The 24,890-nt window shown below is 39.9% G+C and overlaps 1 protein-coding gene across 2 annotated transcripts in view; it reads left to right on the top strand.

The window, feature by feature from the left end:
* nos1apa (nitric oxide synthase 1 (neuronal) adaptor protein a) overlaps positions 1-24,890 on the top strand; it is a 119,858-nt gene that overhangs the window by 24,050 nt on the left and 70,918 nt on the right. For both annotated transcript variants that reach the window (XM_072684356.1, XM_072684357.1), the window contains exons 3-5: positions 9,684-9,776; positions 10,627-10,680; positions 12,693-12,751. In XM_072684356.1, coding sequence (XP_072540457.1) covers positions 9,684-9,776; positions 10,627-10,680; positions 12,693-12,751 — 206 coding nt within the window. The remainder of the gene's footprint in view (positions 1-9,683; positions 9,777-10,626; positions 10,681-12,692; positions 12,752-24,890) is intronic.

Genomic DNA, 24,890 nt, shown 5'->3' with positions numbered 1-24,890 from the left:
TGGACCTACATCATAACCCAGTGCTGGGCAGAATGCTGGTTAATTTGGTGTGTCATATAAAATTTTAAATACAAAAAATGGCACAGAGTGAAATTTAGGCGCATCACAAACAGCACAAACATTTAGCACTATTGTGTTGCTGGTATCAGTAGGCTAGCCCTTGGGCAATAAACCCAACTCTCTACTCTCGCTAACCTGCAGTCACAGAGTAAGTTAAGCCTAACACAGCTTTCACAAACCTTAAATCCTAATAATGCAAATAAAACAAAAACAAATGAGACTATAGTAAAAATGGTGTCATACCGTGAAACCACCAGAATCCTAAAAAGACTGTGCACAAATACACATTATTGGTCATACCACCTAGCCCTACTGTCACCAACCTAATCCCTGTAAATATGCCCCCAGAAATGGCCCTCTCACTAGCTTTAAAGCATCAAAATCTCCATTTGATTCACACAGACACTTTTGTCTATAAACTTTCCCGTTTTGAATTTTGGTAAATTATTTTGCCTAGCTTTTTTTTAAGAGTTGTAAAGTAAGTATATTAATTATAATTGATTCCAGCTAGTATTTACTGAGCCGAAAATGGTGACCGTCTGAGTCCAGTGTACCTTAGCAACCTTAGCCTAGCATCTCCTGTTATAAACTAAAGAAAGGCACGTCATATATGTCTGGGGGTCGGTGATGAACCATGTTAGACCTTTTTCTTTTTTTAAGGTGAGCTTGTGCTCAAACTGCTGAAACACTCTTACTACCTCACAGAAAGAAACACTGTATACACCGACATCACATCACACAGTGTGTGTGTGTGTGTGTGTGTGTGTGTGTGTGTGTGTGTGTGTGTGTGTGTGTGTGTGTGTGTGCTGTTTCAGGCTGGATATGTTACAGGATTGAGTTCATTCTTTTTTTTCCCCCTCCAGTACCCAATCCAGCTTTTTGTGCTGATATCGACCTGACACTGATAGCGCCCATTCCGATACACCAACTCAGAAAATAAACAGCTTATAGTAGCTGTGCGCAGTTGGAGTCCTACAGAAATGCCAGTGTGATCTATTGCAATTCTTCTGTATGTGTCAAATCAATTGCCATACGTTTGTTTGTTTGACCATTGGCATCAGTCAGACCTGTAGTCTGAGGAGTTCACTGCGTACTGCCACTACCATGTTTACCTGCAGGCTGATTGTGTACTGTCCCTGGGTACCTTCGTACATAACCGGCAGAGAATGAGGTAGCCAGCCACCCACCCACACACACACAAAACAAACAAACAAACAAGCAAACAAACAGACAAGCTTCAGGAGACCATTGGAGGAGGCCGCTCTGAAGTAAGTTGCCTGTTAATTCATAGGCTTTCATTGTGATCGTAGGCCTTTATGATTACGTGTATGTCTTTAGATTTTCCGCTTTCATTCTGAGCTCTTTTATGTTCGTAGGTAAATGTGAGCTGGAAGTGGCACTGGTGTGGTGATATATGGAAGTTGAGGCGGATCAGAGGCGACGGGTTACTGTTAGACTGGCTACAGAGACCTTTTCACAGTTCAGTTCAGATGTAAGATTTGAGTCACTTTGTGATCAAATCCTTTTTTTGTGGGATTAAGCCAAAGGCCAGTACTTTCAAGTTTATAATGGAATTGCTGGCAGGAAATCTTGATCAAAATCACTGCAAGACTTCTCCATAATTTTACATTTTGATGAAGTTTCACTGAGGGAGGCTGCCGGGCTCTTCTCCCCATTTTATCTGCCTCGTCTCTAACTTTGTTTGGGTGAAGCGGATGTTATTGAACGCAGTCTTCAAGGTGAGGCTGTAAACAGTGAAATGTGATGAGGTGCAAATTCGATCTGGCAGGGAGATTTCATTCAGACCCACTTTTGAAAATGGACCAAATTCTTTCCCCTACCCTGTGATCTACAATTTCAGATCCATGCTGTTCTGTTTGCCGGTCAGAGGTTGATTGCATTGATCCTGCTTCATGCTCCTTATTTGAAGTCATGTGCTTCACAGGACGCTTGTTTAAATCAAAGTGATATATAGTTTGTGGAGAATTTCATTCGATCAAATGAACTCAATTTTCAGCAAATTGCTCTCCTTTCCCATTGTTCTGCTGGATGTCTTGGGGATGGCTCAATGGGTCGCTATGGAAACGGCATCCACTATTGTGTCCTTAGTAGCCATGGACACAGAACAAATCCCCCATCTCTCCAAGCCCTATCAGCTTCTTTTATTACGTTCTCGATTTACACCCTGGTCGTCTTTGTCACGGAGATGAAATTAATTTGTTTCACGGTAGCCCAGAAAGATTTGTTTCTATAATGGGCCGAGCGTGCTGCTGGTTTACCTGAGCTGCAGCACTGAAAGTTCACCATATCAGAGAACTATTCTAGAGGAAGGGTGTTTAAGTCTAGGCTTAGGAAATGTCTTATAACCCTGGTTGATGGTTGGTTTGCACTTTTTTTGATCAATGTTTTTTTTTTTTTTTTTTTTTTTTTTTTTTTAAGAATGACACCAAAGGGACTTTGACATAGTTTAGACACATTTAGAAAAATTTAGAAAAAGAAATTTAGCACATTTAGAAAAAGGAAACAGTTGATATTTTGTACTACCACAGTAGCCCAAAGCATGTAGGGAATGATGGTACAGTTAAGTTTCTACTAACCGTTCATACTGATTGGGGGGGGGGGGTCAATAAATATTATTGTGCAACACCAGTACAAATACAGACTGGACCTCAACTGATATTAGTGCCAGGCTTTGTGAATGTTCATTTAATAAACTGTTTAAATTTGTCTTACAGTCCATGACATAATTTAGCACAGCGCAACTTAAATGCATCACTTACATTTTTTACTTTAAGTCCTGTAAGGTCTTTGGAAAAGGTCATCAACTAGCGGACCTTAGCTACAGTCACGCAATGACAAACAGATTTGTTTTTGATGAAATAACATATGAAAAACTTTAAATAATAAACAATAATGTTGGTTATACCTCCCAGCCCTAACTGATGTGAAGGTTTTGTGACTAATATTAATTACATGGTGCTACAAATCCTAATAACTGGTACTATTAGCAGATATAATTTAATATATATTTTTTATATTGAATATTTCAGATGATTTTAAATATAGTATTGGTAACTACAATACAGATCACTGACTGCCTGAAACAGTGTTTTGGCACGAGCAGTATGTGTCTGTGCTGTGAAATATTTCTCACTTCAGGCGAGCAACTGCAAAACTCCGTAATGCCAGTATTTGGAGGGGTGACTGACCTTAAAATACTGTTTATCGACTGTGGCAGTCTGTTCAATCCATATAGAACAGGCCATTCTGCACTGCTGAATGTTTGCTAAAACAAAACTGATTGAACAGTAACTCCATGCACATAACCAGGGACCTGAATGTTAAACTGCTGCAGAAGTGCATTTACTTTCTGAACTGCGGCAGCTGGATTTTCTTCTTCTTTGCTTTGAAATGATGCTTTTAATTTAACTTTGTGCTATTTTGCTCTTTTACTTGCACCTGTTTCTACACTGTGGCAGGTTTTTATTTTTTCCTGTCTCTGAAAGCATTCAGATGGGAAGTTGTTCAACCGTTAAAACTCTGTTCTTTCAAATGATATTTGTGTCACAGTGCACTGCCTGTACCAGAATAAAAAATCTAAAAGTGTAGTAGTATGAATGTCAGGATTGATGCGGCGCTATTGTGATTGTGATTGTAATTAGTAGTTAGGTAGGTAAGATAGAGTTGGTATTGGTATCTATACTCTGGACTGGCAGATATTTCAGGTATTGGAATGGAAAAGTGGTATCTGTGCATCCGAACTTATTTGTAAGCAGAATTTTATTTAGGAACCCACAACGTTGATAATGTTATTGATAAAATGTTAATCATATTTAGTGTTTTACTTTATATTTCTAAAGTACGATATCGTATTTATATGATAATAATAATAATACCAAGAAGAATAATAGCAGAATTAGTAATAGTTGTTATAGCCGAACTATTAAGCTTGTTCTACTAGTAGTGAAACTTACAAATAAATGAGCAAACACAGGAGCTACACTGATTGTCAAGTAAATGAGGTAAATGCATAGTCCTAATTAACTACAAGGGAGTTTATCCTCAGAAACTGAGAAACCCTTGTGTTATCAGTCTCTCATTATATGTAACGATGCCTTCGCTGTAATTAAATTTCAGTATAAGAAAAACTGCAGAAATTCTAAAGGCATTTGAAATATTGAGCCAATGGGGATATTCTCAGCCAGTCAATATATCAGACAGGGTCTATTATAGACACATACCCATACCTATAATTATATGAAAACTGACATCACCACTACTTTTCTTCTTTACTCTTCCTGCTGTGGAATCTTGCCCCTTTGGAAAGCCACAGCATCCTGCTAACCAGCAGTTGTCATCACTAAGATCCATAATGAAAGATGAGACCCTGTCTGTTTGGTTGTCATTCGCTGTCTGGATTGGTGGAGACCATCAGCAGACGTGCCTTAAATGAATAAGCAGTGTGACATCTGTTACTTAAATAATCCAAAAGCATTGTGATGTTTTGTGTGTGTGTGTGTGTGTGTGTGTGTGTGTGTGTGTGTGTGTGTGTGTGTGTGTGATGTAATGTCTGTGAGACTGTCTGTGTGCATCACAGTGGTCTGTGTGAGTGGTTGGATGGAGGTAGGGATAATGGTGGGGGGGGGGAAATGTGGTCTTTTTCAGGTTGAGTGGTGGCAGATACAATAAGAGCCACTTTTCCCTCATGCTCATATTTGCATGTGTATCAAGAGAGGCCCGACCCTATGCTATCCTAAATGGGCTTGTAAATTGCTAGCATTAAGGTGTGGGCCTCATTGACGCTCTCAGTCGCAGTAAAGCCTCTGAAGCTCCAGTCTAACAGCAGCACAAACACATGTCTCTGTGCTCAGGAATGCCATTTCTCAGTTGTATCTATGGTGCTGGTGGATGGGTTCTATTGAAATGAGCACAATGAGCCTGACGTTATGAAGATAAATTGGATATGGAATGTGAGAATGCTTTTTTCAGACGGCTGCTTTAGTATGATGTCCCCGGCGAAACACATACACACGCTCACAAAGAGGGAAAACAACAAAAAGCTAGATCCGTAGAATGAATCTCTTTTCATGACATTTTCCCCCAGTTTGTGACGAGGGTTGATATTGAACTCTGTGAACTACTTTCATGGTTTATTAGACGTGTAATGAATGGCTTGACCTTGTATGAGAGAATAAACACTCAGAACAAATGGGCTTGATTACTTCTTCCCTCATACCTCACTGGGCTATTATAATCAAGAGTTATGTTTGATAACAGATAATTGTGTAATTCTTTAACACAAGCACAGTGTTGGAGATTTCATTTCTCAACGGTCAGTGCGAGTCAGTGAATCACTGGATTTGCTGTGCTTTTGCCGGAGCATGCACAGCATTGTGTGCTCAAGCTTGTCACTGCACTGTGTTTTTGACCTCTGAACAGAACAGAAGCTCCTGGTCAGATGCTGTTTTCCAGCCCTCCTCCTAATGACACCCAGGTGTCAGAAGGTCGCTGTGACCTTGCAGGTTAATCTTGGAGTGGAATTTGAGGCGCTCAGTCCACCTCATTGTTCAGCAATGAGAAGAGGCCTGGGCCTGGGCAGTTTTCAACACATTATCATTAGAACTCACAAATACTGAAGCTGAAGGTCATTAGTTGTGGTGTACCAGAACATGTTTTCATACTGGACCGCCACGATAGAAATGTCCCGGGTTGGTGCACAAAGTCGTACAGAGAACACGTGATGCATGTAAGCACTCATGCTTACTCCCAGCTACGCCAGAAATAAGCCACAATATCTACAGTGACTTGTTATTGGGCTAGGAACATTCCCAGAGGGTTTAGCATGTATTTTTTTTTGGACCCAGAAGCGCTTGCTCTGAGTTTGGTGCATTTGGTCAAGTGTGAAAGCTGTAAGCGACCCAGAAAACAATCTCTGGTCCCCCTAAAATATCTGCAGTATGGGTTTCGCTTCAAGCTGACTGTGGTCTGGTCTGGTAGACGTGTGGAATCTATCCGCTCCTGGCGCAAAGTATGGGGTTGCGTTCATTTTGTCACATGACTGCTCATCGTCTGCATGGCTGAAAACGTTCCTTGTTTGCAGGTGGAAAATAATGAGAAAAGAAAATCGGATGAATGTAATTGTGTAAAACTGCACACAGAAAAGTGGCGTTTAAAATTGCGCAATGGAGCCACAGTTTGAATGGAGTTCTTCTGTGTGAAAGCAGACCAGCAATAATGAGCCCCTCCCTCAAACAAACACAGAATCGGCCCTGGGAGTGAAATTATGTATTTGGAAATTTGAAAAGTGTGAAAACGCCCAGAGAGAGTTTTTAATGTGATGCTTGAGCTACTACTTAACAACAGTCTTTAATTAGTGCTAAGAGGGAAGCCCAGCCCTATAGCTGACAATGCAGATCAGAACAAGTATGATCATTTAAACTGTATTCACCAATGGTGCAAAATGATATGCATAATAACACGCCCCTCTGTCTCTTCCTTGGGTTTTTCATTAAGCTTCTGTGCTGCCTAAATGTTCTTCTGCGGTTGTTTATAAATTGTAGGGTTGCAATTTTTGGGGTTTATTGTGTTGGACATTCAGCCCAGCCAAATCAATCTGAGCAAAAACTGCCTGAGCCAAACCAGTCTGAGCCAAACCAATCTGAGTTAGGAATGCATTGATCATGATTCTTTTTTTATGATCAAATTTCAATTAACAAATTGAAATTACCCCCCCCCTTAAAAAAAAGAGTACCCCTAATCTGAGAAATGTAGAACACATTGAAAATATATAAGAATCATATCAAACCTGAAAATGTCTATTCTCCCCCCTCTGTGTTCATAGGCTGAGGCATTAGTTTGCCGTTAAGGATAATTTTCCATCTTATTGAATTATTTGATGGACAGAGCTCTTCACTCAGCAATGACCTTTGCAGATGATCACAGAACCCTTCATTAGTGACTGTTTTCCATGTTTTGTCCACGCAGGACACTGGGCACAGTACACACATTGGGCACATTGAGCACCTGCTGTAGCATGAGAAATGCAGCGCAGGTGACTAAAATAAACTCAATTAGGGAGGCATCATCACAGATAATGGGGAAGATTGGGAGGGAGCGGCAAACAAGTGGCGTCACCTGGCTAATGTTAGTGCCGCGATGCACCTGGCAACAGCAAGCGCAACATGTTTTTCAGTGGGAGCTGTGCTGTTGTTGAGCTGCTGCTGTGTGTTGGATTGAGAAGTGTTGGACGCTGATGCATGTTGTGTTGCGGTCATGCCACTAGTGGTTTTTTTTTGTTGTTGTTTTTTTTCCTCCCGTATTTAAGTTTAAAAGAAGACTAGGCTTATGCTGATCAGATGCATTTAAGTGAGATAAGACAGAGAGACTCTTGTTTGTGTTCATCTTCTAAAAGGATCTGCAGGAATTGAGCGGTTCTTGTTGCTGAAAGCCTCATCTCTTTATCTCTTCTTTTAGTCTACGAACTTTAGCAACTGTACTTCAGAGATTAGTTCCCTTTTTCAACAGATTAGCTTTGAGGCTTAGAAATGATTAGTTCAGTAAATCATTTTGAAGGTTTTATTATCAGCAAATGTTTGGCAGAGATCGTTCCAGTGTGGGAAATCAATATTTTTATATCCTTTTTCAAAGTGCAGAATGAAAAGATCATTGTGAAGAAGTGCAGTTCTTTCATGACTTTAATTCCCCTGCTTTCTTTTACGCTCTGTTTCTCGCTCACACACACACACACACACACACACACACACACACACACACACACACACACACACACACACACACACACAGTGGAGCCCAGACTAAACTCTTACTCATACCAGGCAACCTCCTTTTCATTTTAAATCACAGGTACTAAGTACTGTGATTGTGGTAGAGACACTCAGCTAAGGGTGAGCGATATAGCCAAAAAAAAAATTATACACATTATGCATCGTATTTTATTTTATTTTTTGTATCACAATATTTTGACATGACAATGCAATACTCTTGAATGTTAGTTCAAGAGTATAAAACTAAATTAGCATCTTTAACTACCAAGGATATTCACAATACTGCCAGAAACTTTTTGTTTATCATGATTAGTGTTGGGTTATGTCCACTCATTTCATATAGTCATACTGCCTCAAATCGTGGTATACAAGGTAATCCCACCCCCACTTGCGTGTAAGTTGCAAAAGTAGCATGGACGAAATGACTCCGGTTGTGTTGTGTCGTGTTTGGACTTGTGGCCGGCTGTCTAGGCTAAGATAAGTTAGCCAGCACGATAAACACCACAGCACAGCTCTAATCACACACGTCTAGAGGAAAAAGCCTCTTTTACTTAAGAGCACAAAGTTGAGTGAATGGTTTTAGTGTGAGTGTTTTGCACTGTTTTCAGGTGCATTTAGTAGACTTGACCGTCCAGGTTTGCTTGCTCTCCCTTTTAATCAAACTTGAGCACGTCTCTAAACATGCAACTTTTTTCCCCACCTGTTTCCAGAGGGTGGCATCACCATTCAGTGACCTTCCACAGCACCCCCACCCTGTGGCACATATCATTTTGGAATTCTGAGATACTGTCAACACTTTTAAATGCCGTGGTGTACGATAATATCATTTACATGTATCACAATAACTATGAAACACCATTGCCATCTCTGCAAGTACACTCTAAAAGTGAAGATATTTCAAATGGTCCTTTTAAGCATTGTTTTGTGTGACTGTGAGTAACTTTTAAATTGGTAAAGAACCTTTTACAAAGATGGCTTTTCTTACCACAAGAAGCATGTCTTCAAAATGGTCAAATAGATGATTCCCAAGAGAAGGCAAAGCATTCTTAATTCGGAATGTAAGTTTGTAAGCAGAGATTTTATTGGTCTGTTCATCATAAAATATTCACTCCATGTAAAGAGCAGCTTCAGTTAAAATGGGCATATATAACAGCAAAGTTCAAATCCACAAAATGTGTTCCACTTTGGCACAGATCTGCATAAATCTGTATAAACATTAGAGCTTTAGCCTCAAAATTCTGGCTAGCTTACTCATCTCCCCAACCACATAAATCAGAACTCCTCTATCTTTACCGTCTGTCTGAATGTGTGTTTATAATGAAGGTGCGAGCTGAATAGATTACATCGAAATCATTTGGAGTATGTAACCATGCAGGACTGCTTTTATTACTGAGTGATAGGATTTAATGACTTACATCACTCCATAAAGTATTTGGTGGGTCACAAGATAAGCATGACTATTATTTCCGTGCCTTGCCTTGACATGAGAATTCTTTAGGAAGCCCTGCTCTTGAGCCACTGTATTTAATGTACATTAGTGCACCCTGATGTATGTTAGACGCCTGGCTGGGGCTTTTTTTTTTAAATATTGCTGCACTGTAGATGAGACCTGGCACTTTCAAAGCAACAAAACAAAACATCCTCCCCCGCATTTTAATCGCCTTTAGATTAACATCTCTGGAAAAAAAAGCTGTGTTGATGTTAGCAGAGGAAAACCAATTGGTTTCCTTCTTCAGCTGTGTCAGATTAAAGTTAATTAATGTCTGTAAATTCATGTCCCAGCAGACAAAAGGACAGTAATTGATTTTGTTCCCCTGCTCTTCTTTCTCCTTTATACAGTATGAGTTTAAAGTGAAGAACATCAAGAAGAAAAAGGTCAACATCATGGTGTCCGTGGACGGGGTCAAAGTTGTGCTGCGTAAAAAGAAAAAGGTGAGTTTTCCTGTTCTCTGTTTTGTGTCTTCTGACTTTGATTGCTTGACACTGATGGCTTTATAATTTGCTTTCCTTTATGGTTACCTAGCATACAATGATGAGCTCTGCAAGGATGGCCATTAGCATAGTTAGCCTCCTTCATTCATATTCAGCCTGGGGAAGAATGATCATAGTGTTTTGCTGGTAAATGGCTGTCCAAATGGAGAATAATTATAGTATAGACGATGTGGTGTAGGCTGGTCAGAAAGGGAAGCAATCAGCTATAATTCGGTGGGGCAGGTGGAGAGCAGTCAGTCTGCTATATTTGTGTAATGTCATCAACCTCCCTGGCTGCATTTTCAATTCTGCAGCGTTTCCTAAACACTCTTCAGGAAACAATCACCTCCCTCCACTTTCTGCAGTATCCTCTTGTAAACAAATTAAATTAACTGGACATTTTCCATTTAGAGGATCAGCTTACAAAAAAGTGCCATTAGAAGAATAGCTGTGGTGCGGAATAGTCTAGTTAGAGGCAATCATTAAAGTACTGGGGATTTTTACCAGACCAAGCCAACAATTTAAAAATTTCACACAAATCCTTTACATATATAACATTTATTAACACATTCACTGCATATTACAGCTTGCCACATTCAAAATATTTGGCAGTTTTCTCAAGCTACACATCTCTGCTACGAATGAAGACGTAGGGCTCTATTTTAGTGCCGGCTCAAATGCAGTGTAATGGAATATAGCCGGCATATTGCTAATTTGGTTCATGGCCATGTACTTCAGCACTTACTGTTTGTTAACAATTCAGCTGAAAGGGTTGAGTGCATGCAACTGATGCTTTTGCATCATCTACTAGGAGACTAGAGCTGGAAGGCGAGAAGAGCGTGGTGCATCACATGGCCGTACAGAAGTGAGTTGTTCATTGGTGCTGCTTGTTTGCTAACTTTGGTGTTCAAGCAGTTGTATTGCATATCTGCATTATAATATCACATTTCCACACAATCATTTATATTGCTGAGCAGAGTGTTGAGATAGAAATGTGCTCACCTGGTCAAAACATCTGTTACTGTGATTAGTCATAAAGTAAAAGATGAAACATATTTTTTGCCTATTATTTTGCACACCCCAAGAGATTTGAGCTCTCAGATCACTTTTTGCCAGGTTCAGACTTGGAGAACTGAGCTTATGAGGTCTATGACTTAGAAAAAGACCATATATCACTTAGAAAAGACCAGGTTATGCAGATTTCAAATACTGCGAGTCCTTAAACCTTGTTTGAACAAATTGCCGCCTTGGCCCCTTTAAGCAGCTGCCTAGCACTCTAGATGTTGAAACAATAGATTATCACTAGAATAGATTATTAGGGGATGCTATGAGAAAACAGCAAAGTGTTTTCAGGTGGCGGTTTCCTCCGTTTGTAATGCAATTGCACTTAAAGAAAGAAAAGGGCACTTAACAGGAATGGTGGAGGTCAAGTTGGGGTCTGGAGGACCAAGACACCTTTCTCCTAATAATCCTACTGCCTGTAGGATTGCTGGAAAGGCAAATCAAACCCTTTAGCACAATTTAGCAGACTCTGGAGTGCACTGTTCTATTTTCCAATACCTTTGTCTTCCAAAAAATCCTTTCCTGTGCCCTCACCCTAAAATTCTCAATTTACAAAGTAACATCCAACAAGTCATTTGGACTAATTGAACTAAAATACAAGCCTTTGGACACAATGAGCCTCTCCAACTGTTACACATAGGACTGGATTGATCATGCTTTGAACTTGTGTTGCAGACCCCTGACCTCATCGAAAGCCCAAAAAAAGAGCAGTGCATGCAAAACGTCCCAAGACCCTCGCAGAACTAAAAGCCTTTAGCAACAGCAAGCAAGCAAACAGCAAAGCATGTTTACAAACTGTGGTACTTGTCGGGGGGGGGGGGGGGGGGGGGTTACGAAGTACTAACCATGCAGGGTGACCACACTTTAGCATTCTTTTTATGTTTTAAACAGAAAAATGAAATTACAATATGAATATTAAGACATATTAAAAAAAATTCCCTCTTTAACTTTTGAGTAAAAGTTTTTTTTTGTTTGTTTTTTTTAAAGTCACACATACCTTTTCATGGCAACAGATCTTTTGACCAGGGGTGCCCACACCTTTGCATGCTGCCGGTTAACCCATGGGTTAGACCTACGTTAACCCACCCACAGCCTGGAAGGTTATGTCTTGGATTTCCATGAATAACTGTAAGCATAATAGAGATAGAGACCCGCTCAACAGACCGTGAGTAACCCATCTAATCAACACGGTCATAAACTTCCAGTATATGTGTGGAATATTCAGAGATTGTTAGACCAAATCCCAGGTGTTCACAACATTGTATAAACCTTACAGTCTGATGCACTGATGAGTATTAGTAGCCATTAATGATCAAGAAGCCAGAATCTTCAGCAGCGCATTAATTTGTGTCTACAAAGTTCCTTTTACAAAGTGTAAAATCTATTCTGAGATTCTCATGTGCAAGACTGTGTGTTTTATATCCTGATGAATTTAGTATTTTGTATGCGTTTTACTTGCTGAAGTTATACAAGTCCGCACCTCTATCAGATTATAGTCATTCTCTGGCCCCTAAAAAGACAGCAGGTGGTTTGACTAAGACCCATCTTTCAGATTTTAATAGTCTCTGAGTGACCATAAGAAGGTGCACTTTGGACAGGAGTTTCAGTTCTGAATTGATCCAGCCACTTAGACTCTATCAAAGTGACGTTATTAGAAGATATGATGGCCTTGTTAGTCTATCGAATCTTTTTCTGTCTTTCCCTGTAGAGGAAGAATAACAGCATTACGTCTCTCTGATTTTTTTTTTATGTTACCCTGTAGGTGAAAGATGTCCACTTTAGTATCTCTGAAATCTTTTTTCTCTTTCCCTGTAGAAAAAAGAATGGACCTGGGATGAGAGCAAGATGATGGTAATGCAAGATCCCATTTACAGGTGAGCGCTCCATCACTGAGATTACAGTTGCAATTCAGTGTTAATAGCAGCTCTCTATGTCCCCTAGTAGCTTAAGTGTCTTTTACCAAGAATGGCAGAGGATTTGCATTCTACTCTTCAAAAGTCACATCACATGGTTACGTGAATAAATTCAATATATTTCAGATCATATAATGTGAATCTGGCAGTTGTTATTTACATTTTGTGTACATTTCTTGAATAATGGACCAATAGAAATGCTCTAAAATGACTTAATAAAAGAAAAAAATAATAAATCTCATACATTGACTTCCATTGAAAGTTAAGTAGTTTTTTTTTCTTCTCCTGTAAAGTTGTTTTCGCCCACATCTAAATATTTCACATATGCTGTATATAGGCACACTTCACCTCCCTCAGTCATTGATAAAAGATCCAATTATTGTCCGTCACTGATAACCTGATACACTGTGATATCAAAATCATAAACGTTTTGATAGATAATTGTTAAAAACTCGATGGCACACGATGTGCTCCTCTGCTGTTGTAGCCCATCTACCTCAAGGTTTGACGTGGTTTTCTGAGTTACTGTAGCATCTCTGTCCACTCAAATCAGCCTGGACATTCTCCACTCACTTAGTTTCTGTCTGCAGAACTGCCGCTCACTCAGTGCTTTTCTTTGTTACACCATTCCGAGGAAACTCTAGAGACTGTTGTGCTGAAACTCCCAGGTGATCAGCAGTCATAGAAATACTCAAACCGGCCTGTCTTGCAACAACAATCATGCCACTCTCAGAATTCCTGAGATCACTTTTTTTGTCCTCATTCTGGTGGTTGATGGCACATGTTTGGCTGATTAGAAAACTGCATGTAGGTGAATGAGTAAACAGTGTGCTTTATGCAATGAACTTTTAATACAATGATTTTCCTTTTTTTAATAATTCTTGTACACTTTGCCAGTAGACCACTGACAGTGTGTCACATTGTGCATGTGAGCAAACCGAATAGTCAAATACTATATCCTGCTTTGTTGTGGAGTAGCGTAACTTAAAATAGCAGTGTCTTATTGCTGACAGATATTAGTGTAAAGTGAAGCACTGGGTCTTGATCACTTGTTAATGGAAGGATTTAAACCTATGACCCTATCACTGTTCTAAATCCTTCCATTAACAAGTGGCCAGCACCTAAAGCTTCACATCCAGTACTCTTAGTAGCAGGTGTGAATTAAGTCCTTGAGGGCAACAGACCTGTACATGCCCCTATACAATGCCCCATATGTGCTCTTTCACAGTGATGACGTGTGAATAAGGTGAGAGCAGGACCACTGTGTCACATGGGCATGTGAGGTGCAATAGTTCTGGCCTTCTACTCAGTACCCCTTATATGGTACACAAATGTGTGTGTGTGTGTGTGTGTGTGTGTGTGTGTGTGTGTGTGTGTGTGTGTGTGTGTGTGTGTGTGTGTGTGTGTGTGTGTGTGTGTCCTTTTGCATGACTGATTTTATTGGCTATTTATTGGCTATTTACAAGTTAGTTCTTTATGTCTTTGTCATTCAGGGCAGTGGTGGCTCAGCGGTTAGAGCGCCGGGATATCGATAACAGGGTTGTGGGTTCGATTCCCGGGCTCGGCAAGCTGCCACTGTTGGGCCCTTGAGCAAGGCCCTTTACCCTCTCTGCTTCCCGGGCGCTGGAGTTGGCTGCCCACCGCTCTGGGTGTGTGTGTGTGTGTGTGTGTTCACTACCAGATGGGTTAAATGCGGAGGACACATTTCGCTGTACAGTCCACACTGTACAGTGACAAATACGTGCACCTTTACCTTTTCAGAGGACTTTTCTCTAGTTCTTGTTTTACACATATGAACATTACAATGAAAGTGTCCTCTATAGAGTTCAGATTTGATTGTTGTGATTGACACAGTGTATCCCTGAAGAAAACCTCAGGAAATGCTGCGCTGGGCTGTATCTAAATTTTGTTGATACACTGAAACAGGATTACTGACTTACTGCCTTTAAGGCTGCTCTCAGATGGTGGAGCATATTCAGCTCTAAAAAAGGGGTTCTATAGCTGTGTTTATTTTGCACCACATATCCTCGTGGATTGGGTTGGAAAACATTCAACTTAAGCGGATAAACTCCACTCATCATGTGTCACTTTTCACAAGTTAGCCAGTCAGAAAATGAGATGGATAAAATTGAACCAGAATGAGTCTAGAGAGACACCAAATTTAGAATAATATGTTCTGCCATTTAAATAGAGCTTACCTTAGAAGTCAAGAACAAGAATACCTAGAACTGGGCAATATGATGATATTTTATAATATTGTGATCAATTTTGCTATAGTGATAACAATGTGCTTTTCTGAGATACTGCTAGTGCTTAATAAACACTGATCAGCTGCAGGTTTCATTACAAACAGTGTAATTAGATTGGTTTAATTAGATGAAGTGCAGCAGATGTTGTATTTTAGTTTGTTTTATTTCTTCAGTTTTCCTCACGCGCAAACAAACTGCTGTTTAAAGCACAAAGAAAAGTTAGAGAGGTTTGTGGAATAGGTGTTTAACGCTGCTGTCCAATGAACACGTCTGTGTGCTTTTTATTATTATTATTATTATTTTTTATTATTATTGCTGTATTTCGTTTTTAACATGGTTTGAATCCTGTAGCTGCTTTGTACAATGTGTAAATAACTGTATATGAACAGACCAATAGAAATGCTCTAAAATAACTTGGGAGAGACTCTTATTTTACTTTAACTTCTCTTCAAAGTTAAGAGAATTTTTGCCTCTCATTTAAAGTCACCATTTTGGAGATAGATGTTTTTCATTGGACAGCAATAAAAACATGTATTATTATTAGTAGTAGAAGTATTAGTAAAATAGTAAATATAGCATTATACTATTAGACTGTTGTGACACATCATATGTCTTTTTTTTTTTTTTTTTCATTTGATAAGTTGAAACAGACCAAAAATATCCCACAGTAGCACTGTTTCTACTACCTTCAGCAAAAAGTATGTGTGATTTTAATAAAACATGTCACACAGCTGGTCTGCACTCAATAGAATTAACCAAAACTAATAATACTCTCCTTAAATTACATATACAGTTAATGAGTGTTCCTCAAGTACTGATGAGATCAGTGACATGCTCAGAAAAGCATATGGTGTAATATTGTGGTATAATTGTTAAAGATATAGTACCGATAAATATCTTCATATTGCCCAGCCTTACTTACTATTACAGTTGCAACACTAGTAGTAATTAATCTTGTAATTACAGAAATGACATAGGCCTGGTATCAATATTCTTTGCTACTCTGTAAGAAAATCATGCCTGTCTGGATTTAAGCTTGGTCAACTGTAGGTTGTCCCAGAACATATGAGTGACCCCACTTCTCCAGAATCTGTTTACTCACTCTTTAATTTCACACATACTTGGCTGTGGCTAATTTGGTGGGTTTCAGATCAATAACTCAAATCCAGACCTACTTAGGTCAGGAAAACAAATGCCTGAGTGCCTGATATGGCTAATGACAGGGAATTAACTACAGATTGAACAGTTTAATAAATGCCCTGAGATTTAGTGGTGGTCTGTTTTTTGCAGTGATTAGAAAAAGAGGAAAGCAATTAACTCAGGATCTGTGCCTTTTGATTATGCAAATGGAGGTAGCCTTGTAAAACAATGGGCTATGCATATTGGAGATGTTCTTTTTTTCAAACACGAGGTCTCCGTTTATAGCAAGTTAATGCTGTCCTTCTTTTTAAATGCGTGTTTGGTTGTTTTTGTGTACCAGTCTTTTACAGCTCTAGAAGTGGATCACAAGTCTGCTGTGTGGATCCTTATTCTCCAGGATGCCTCACAGTGTTTACATCACATTTACATGTAACTGAATGTAGTTGCTCAAGGTGAACAGGAGATTCCAGACAGCCTTCACCACGTAGATGAGTGGATGAGTGGAGCTGCGGGTGGTGTTTGCCCAGTGTGTCTTACAAAGCTCAGATAATGAGAAGCTATGGTCAGGGTTTAAATCTCCGGATTAGCCGAAAAGAGGCCCAAACCTTCAAGGTGGCTGCAGACACCACTGTGAAGCGGTAGAGAATACAGACAAAGATGTAGGCAGACGGTCTGGGGTACACACACACACACACACACACGTGTACATACAGAAATTCTGTTCTTTGTGTATTTGGGGTTTTAGGGACTGCCAGAATTGTTGAAGAATGAGAGAAGTACAGAGTGGGTCGTCCCCATTAATCAGAATTCTTATCATGGCATTGACCCCACACAGCAACGTGTCATGAAGATAATGTTTGTATTACTGGAACATCTTCCACATACCAACAGCTGGACTGTCCTTTGAGACGGCAAAGACATGACCAGCAGACAAATCGAACCATTCTCCGCCTAGCCTTGAGTTTCTGTGCACAACCCCTGACAGGAGGACTGAGAGGCGGCTTTCTGTTGGTGTCAACTATACAAAATGCAACCCACCTGGAATATGACACATGGCCATGCTTTTGTGTCAGCTATACAACAGCCCACCTGAAATATGTCATACGACCATTTTCTCACATTGTGCTGCCTCACATTGCTCAAGGCCACCCAGTGAACGGCATGTAGTGTGAATTCTCTAAATGGAGTCAGAGACCAGTCAGAAATGGCTTTGCACTGTGTGCGTTTGTGTGTATGTTTCATATGAGTTTGATTCAATTGATCAATTCCTGCAAGGAAACTTTTTGACCATTCACATGAATTATTTTATTTATTTTTTTATTTTTTAAGCTTTTGGGATAGAGATTGATAGTGATGAAAGCTATGATCATTTAGAAATATAAATAATGCATTGTTTCTGTATAACCTCCAAACCTTTACACTCAAGGTCACTCAGCACCAAAACCAGATTCTACTAGAAGACTCCATGCATGCGAAAAGAAACTTTAATCTTGACAATAATTTTACCCACAATCACAGCATCTGAAAGCAGTCAGATAGACGTGAAAGTAGAAGACTTTTAAAGTCAGGTCGAAGCTGGTGGTTGCTCAAGGTCTCCCATAGAACTTTCACCAAAGCTTTCATTTCTTATACGCTGCATTCGCTGAAAGGAACTGGCAGTATCAAAGCTACCGACTTTTTGTTGACACTTAGGCTCATTGATCATGCACACCAATACATCTTCATGCTGGTGATGTTGAGATATTGTTATTCATGCACCGCTCACTGTAAAATTAATGCAAGCTCATCAGCGGTTTGCTGAGTTTGTTTGCCAAACATCATACTGCGATTCTCATTATTTATCTTTCAGCATTACTTTTAGCAGTGCTGAATGTAATGCTGAAAGCAATGCTGAAGGCATCAGGTACTCATGTGCTCTAGCCAGAAACTGGCTTGTATTCTGGACTGTAGTTTTGTTCAGTTTGTTGAGCTCTGCAGTTTTTGCAGTGCTAAATAAGTGTAGCATCAGACAGTGATTGGCTAGGCTGCATGGTCAAAACCCATATTGGACCCCCAATATTTCTTTTAACCTATGGTTTATGCAATACTTTAAAATGCAAATATTTTTTTTAACAACTCTGATTGTTTTTAAAGTGTTTTTTTTTCACAGCTAATTTTTGTTGATAAATACTGATTTAGAAAATGACTGAAGTACTGAGTATCTTAAATGACTGCAGTAGCACAGCAGTAGCACAGCAGTAGCACATCCAGTATCGAGCAGCATAGGAACTGACATTTATCAAGCTCTATCCATCTCTTCATAGGTCTGAAGATATGTGACTCATTGCAATACAGTACAGAGGCTCTGTAACCAGAGTAAATCCATTAATCAGTAACATATCAACTATTCATAGTAGAACTAAATTAAAAGTAGATATTTGCCATTATTCAGAAAAGTACTCACACATTTACCTGTAACTAGGTAAATCTGATGAATTGATATTATGTCATAGTTGAATTAGCGTTAGCTTCTTTATTAATGAGATGAAACTGTATTACATGTCTCTCTTGCGACTAAATTGAAATCAGTAAACCCATTAGTGCTTCCTCTTTAGATCCAGTATCTCAGAAAGCGTCATTGTGAGCACTAAAGCTGAACATTCCCCTGCATTTACTTCATTTACCAACATTTAACAGCCTCTCCAACATGGCCTTCTGCAGTCTGTGTAGCAGTCTGAGTATAGTTCATCTCCCAGGCAACATGTGAGCTGCACGTCCCCATTAAAATATGAGCTTGCTTGTCCTTGCTCAAGGGTGTGTGTGTGTGTGTGCACACAAGCTCATGTTTGGAGGACGAGCTGAGCATCAATAGCGTTTTATGAGTCCCATTAATGCCTGTGATCCATTAGAAGCTAACCCAAATCCTACCCATCTTAACCATTTATTTTTGCTGTAATACTGAGGCTGAGACTATAGATTAAATACTTAACGAATAATCTACCATTCTATCAATTATTTTAACAAGTAGTCAACATAACCTGAGCTTTTAGGAAGGTTCAGTTATACTACAGTGGACTTTATCATGACAGTCACGCAGAATCCTTGTAACTGTAGAATATGTGGGGAAATGCATACACATGACTCATTATGAACTGTTATTTTCCCCAATATGTTTAAATTGTTTTTTTGATTCGTTTTCATGTAGTGATGGGGGATGTAATTTTACCACAGGATGTCAGTAATATTTATGACTAATTTACATGGGATACGAAATCTCTGTATAAATGACAGATATGGAAATGACAACTCGATTTATGCATCACTGTCTCTCTCTCACACGCGCACACACACACACACACACACACACACACACACACACAAATCTACATGACAGTTTAGTACCTTTTTTCTTGAGTTTAGAGATACTTTCTTAAACTGCCAGAAGCTCCCCTGAAAAATGTTGTGAAAAGTCTTCTAGATTTTAATGTTCCATCGTACAGCACCTGCAGTTCGCCACATTTTCCGAATACAACCAACTTCATGTATGCTGCAGGTTTCACCCACGTTCACGTCTCCTTGAGTGCGTCCACACACTCCTAAATAGGTAAGATCCTTGAGAAACGTTTTTTGGAGGTTCCTCAATTTGAAAATGGGGAGAAACCTTTTTTAAGGTACTTTAGGGACCTTCAAGAAAAACTTTGAAGAAGCTTTCTTGAAGGTTTCGGAAAAGGGTATTTCTCTTTCTTCAATGAAGGAGTTGGGGCCACAGATGACCGGACAAAACTGTGACATACCACCTGGGGAAAGGCTACCATGACATTGTAGTGCACACTAGCCTTGTTGGGGTTTTTTACACACCTCAGTGTCCCAGCTGGAGAAACATGTAAGATGTCCATTGTTGGCTGGAACGTTTTGGTTTGTGGAGTTTTTAACTTAACACTAACATTAAGGTGGCATTAAACCCCAACAACTTTGCTGTGTCTAAAACCCTGGTGTAAACTGCAGGTGAAGTCTGCGCATGCTTTCTCTGAGGTGTGAGGTGCCTGACCATAGTCACCACACCAGTAAGCGCATCGCCGTGCTTGGAGGGGAGCCCTGATCTCTCGATACAAACAGCCCAGGACCCCCAGCAACAGATGTTTAGAAGCCGTAAGACTTCTCCGCTTGCTAGACGGTTTGTTTACTAATGCCTCACTCGGGAGCGTGCAGCAGATTGCTAATGCCCACCGGCTCTTTGCGAAGTGTCATGTAGAGGCAGTCATTTTCCCCATTCTCTCACTCCATCCTCTGCAGACCTCATCAGTGGAAATGCTTAACCCAGCCATCAGCTGCAGAAGGAGGAATACATTACTGCATGCTCCAGCAGGAAAGCCCATAATCCCAGGATGATAAATTACAGGTGTACTTTATTCTGCCCATGGGCCATGATCAATGATGTTTTTAGGGTTATTGCATGGCTACGTACTCCGTATATCGTATTGGGGTGTTTGCTGCCTTTTGAGGAAATACCTTGTCTGCATTCTGTGTGCTTTAGGTGTGCTTTATTTAACCTTAAAAAGGGGAATTAGGAGATTACACGTAATGCATACAAAGCAGGCTCATAGTCAATATGTCTCCGAAACCCTTTGATCAGGGGAAAATGGGCACAGGGACTGTGTGACCTACTCCTATCTCCCCTACACACACACACATGCGCACACATACAGAGGCTGCATTGACGGCTGACTGCTTAATGGCATTCCTTACCATTGCATATTACCCTGGAGAATTGTACTGAATCAAAACAGGATCTAGGTGCCTTCCCAAATTATGTCTCTTAATGGCACCATACTTTACGACTTTGAATGGCTGACTGTACCGATTAAGCTGATTTTATTAGTTCTTTAATCGTCCAGGTTTGTTATGAAGATATTCCGTCATATTCCGACTGTAATAATTGTAGGAGTCGTGTAGTAAAATGTGAAAAATATCTTTTACATTGGTTTGCCTTAGTTGGAAGTCACAGGAGCTGGTTAACGTGCTGTCCCCAGTAATCACAAACATCTTTCCCAATTTAGGTGTTTGTGATTTACTCGTGTGTTTAATGGCTTCATTAGTGCAGATATAGGAAAGCTTGTGCTGGTAAAAGTCAAGGAAACCATTATGAGGTTATAAAAAGTCACTAAATTAAACATTTCTGTCATGTTTTATGCCTTAGAGTGTAATATACACTTTTAAAATCTGAATTCTTTATTTATAACATAGTCTACTCTACACTCTACACATCATTCTGGACAATTTCTCCAATGTCTGTGTTCTCAATCCTCTGCTAAATGTAAAACTAAGGTATGCTAAGGTTGCATACCTGTTTTCCACAGGCTAGTACTTAATATACTTTATACTTAAATGATAATGAGCCTCTGCTCGCCCGTTTTCATTAAGCCCTGGTCACGCTGGGGTTTTATCTGCATATTTTGTTTTATTTTTTATTTTTGTCCAAAATTATTTTCTGTTAGATTCACCATGACTGACTAATACCGTGTACACTACTTCCAGGGTGCATAAATTCTGCCTGTGAACATTAGCGTAAAGTTCAACTTTAGTGAACTTGGACGTGCAAATTCTTTGTTCTGCTGCTCTGTCTTAATCTCTGTTTAATCTATGATATGCTCTGTACTGTCCAGCATGGAGGAAGCGCTGGTTGTTGCGGTTTCAAAGCAGGAGATATTATACAACTCTCTCCGGCTACACATTCTTAGACTTCGCTAACATTTCCTTTACCTTGAGTTCACACCTTTCTCTCACTCAACTCCAAACATTTTTAAGGTAGCCAAAAAACACACCCCACAACCTCACAATTTTGACCTGTTACTTTTTCAAACTTTGTTTCACCCAAAGGTCATAGGTGGAGCTACTCATATTGTGCGGTATAATTGTATTGTGATGTAGGAAGCCGAGCTAAATCTGAACATGTTGAAAGCTTCTTTCCTAAGCAGCCCAAATAAAACTGACTGGTTCTCATGGTAGGCACTTAAGATACCCAAATGTATGTGCACAAGCACTGACAGCGAGTTTTTTATTTTTATTTTTTCCATTATAAAAGCCTCCCTAAAATATGTACTGCTGATGCAACTGGTTGTTACGCATTCAGAAACAGAAGAGTTCTTATGGTCCCAAACTAAACACATAATCAGAGCCCAACTCACTATATTTCCATAACACACAGCAGGGTCCTATGGTTGCCTTCCTAGACTGCTGGGAATTCTCTTTACTTGGAGACCACCAGAGTGGCCCTCAGCTCCCCTCACTGCACTGTTTGCTTAAATCCTAAAAAAAAAAAAATTCCTAAGGCCTTATTCTAAATGCCATCACACACACTCCTGTAATACCAATGTTATGACCGTCTCTGTCTGTGTGCCTGCAGTCTGCTTTGTGCCTGATTTGAAGTGTGCATTCTTTTATGCCGGTTTGGTTTCTTTTGTGAAATGGAAACATGTCCCAGTGTTCCTAGTCCAAGCTCCTGAGAAGGAGACCTGTGCTGAAATCCTCTCATATGTATCGAGTTACACTTCTAAAGTGCAAACTCCTGTGTAGTTAGTGTGTGCACCTTCAGAGATGTGTCCTGAAACTGGATGAGTTTATACACTGTGACACTAACTGTAGCAGCTTCAGAAACTCCAGAGGGACCAACTAAGATTTCGGGTTTCGGGGACATATATATATATATATATATATATATATATATATATATATATATATATATATATATATATATATATATATATATAAATTATTATTATATATATATATTTTTCTCTTCCCTTGTGACCCATTTCTGATGTTTGGATGGTTTAATGTTCCAAAAACAATGTATAATTTAGAAAGAAATATGTCACTTTTGTTACTATGTCTTTAAGGCAGATAGAGGTAAATGGGCTCTGTTTTGATTGGCTGCAGAACATACTGTATCTCGCTCAAAATGCAGTCCAGGGTGAAATATGTGCTAACCAGTCACAAACTGTAACACGTAACCAGTTAAAACGTTAAAACCAACTTAAGGAATTATCTTTTACCGTAATTGTCCGCAACATCTTTTGTACAAGTAGGTCAGGGGTAGCTCACGAAATAGAGAGGTTTCTGGTAAAACAAGTGAGTGATGACAGTTGGGAAGGAGTTGGGGGGGGGCAGTGGCACTTACTATCCACAAGGGGGGTCTAACACAACTGCTTCTTTAAGACTTTGCACAGAGTGTATTCCTGTTAGATTTCTCTGGCTCTTAGCCCTTCATTAAGTTTATATGTACTAAGGCTTAGTGGACATTGAGTGGTCATGAGGGAAAGGGTGTGAAAGACTAAAGGACTGAGAGAGCAGAACATGGGTGGTGGCTGCTTTGATCTTTATGTAAACTTGGTCATTAAGTAGGAATTATTTTCATGGCTGAGTGTGATTTAGTTCCCCACTGTATACGATCAGCACCCCACTAACCCTGTGTGACCACTCAGGACAAGATTACAGCATTCCCCACAACAATTTCCCCTTATCTCTGCATGTGAACATACTGACTCTGTCTCTCCATTTCTCTTCAACACCCCCCCCCCCTCCCTCTCGCTCTCTCTGTATATTTAATACACATATAAATCTCATGTTAGAATCGTATGATAAACAGGGTGTTAGGAGGCTAACAAAGTATGCAGAGAAACAGATGGACTACAGTCGGTAATTATAGAACTAACTACGAAGTGCTCCTGCATGGTCTAAACCAGGGGTGGTGGTGATATAGGATATGATACATGTGCGTGTGTGTAGTTATATAAATATCCCAATGCTGGCAAGTTTTATCAATAAATGATTTATCATTAACTAAACCAGGAGTGGTCCTAATACTCTGATCCGAGTCTATGCGTGAATGTATGTCTGTGTAATTTTCTCTTTCCCGGGCTGTTCCAGACTTGCTACATGGCACTGGCGTCGTGGTTTTGAACACACCCTGATAACAGATGTCAGAGGTAGACCTGTCCAAGTGTTAATCCCGCCCCACATCCTCTCCTTCATCAGCCCCATGAAAGCTTGGATCATTAAACCCTGACCTGTGTGAGAATGCGTTTCTAAAAGGCAGAGCTTTACTGCCAGAGCTGGGATTCTCTGAAGGCATGCTTTGAATGTTTGCACGGTGTTCCCTCATAGGCACGTTTTGACTGTGCCGATGGAAAACTCGCCCGGGTTAAAGGCACTGTTGTGCAGATGTATTAGATTGTGAGGAATCCAATTTGAGCCTGATTGTCAACACAAGGTTATCACCATACTTCTATGTATGTGAAAGAGTTACTGCCATCTGCTTAATGTTTATTGTCCTTGCTTTCCAAAAAAGTATTGAACTGTCTGGGCTGTCATGAGTATGTCATATCTCATCTATTAAAAACAATCAATGAAAATGTTCCTTCTCCATAACTAGTAATTGGTTGACCGTCTGCATACTGAGAATGTAGCTATATTTCAAATTCTCCGGCTGATCTCTCTGAGTAAGACACAGAACCTTTGGGCACACCCCTGTTTGAATGCCACAGAATTTTTCATCTCTGTGAAAAATGATCTCCGATTTGCAATCTCCGTCTACTCAAATACCCCAACACAGCTACCCCACAGGAGGTAACACACAGCTATCAGCATCATATCACTCTGTGTGAGTGTGCGCTGTTCCAGGCTGGATTTGTTGCAAGTTTTAGATCTGATTTCGTTTTTTTCCACCTTCTGAT

This window comes from Salminus brasiliensis, chromosome 7 (assembly GCF_030463535.1).
Source record: "Salminus brasiliensis chromosome 7, fSalBra1.hap2, whole genome shotgun sequence".
Taxonomy (NCBI): Eukaryota; Metazoa; Chordata; class Actinopteri; order Characiformes; family Bryconidae; genus Salminus; species Salminus brasiliensis.
The sequence above is the reverse complement of the archived record's forward strand: the minus strand, read 5'-3'. Positions and strand labels throughout refer to the sequence as shown.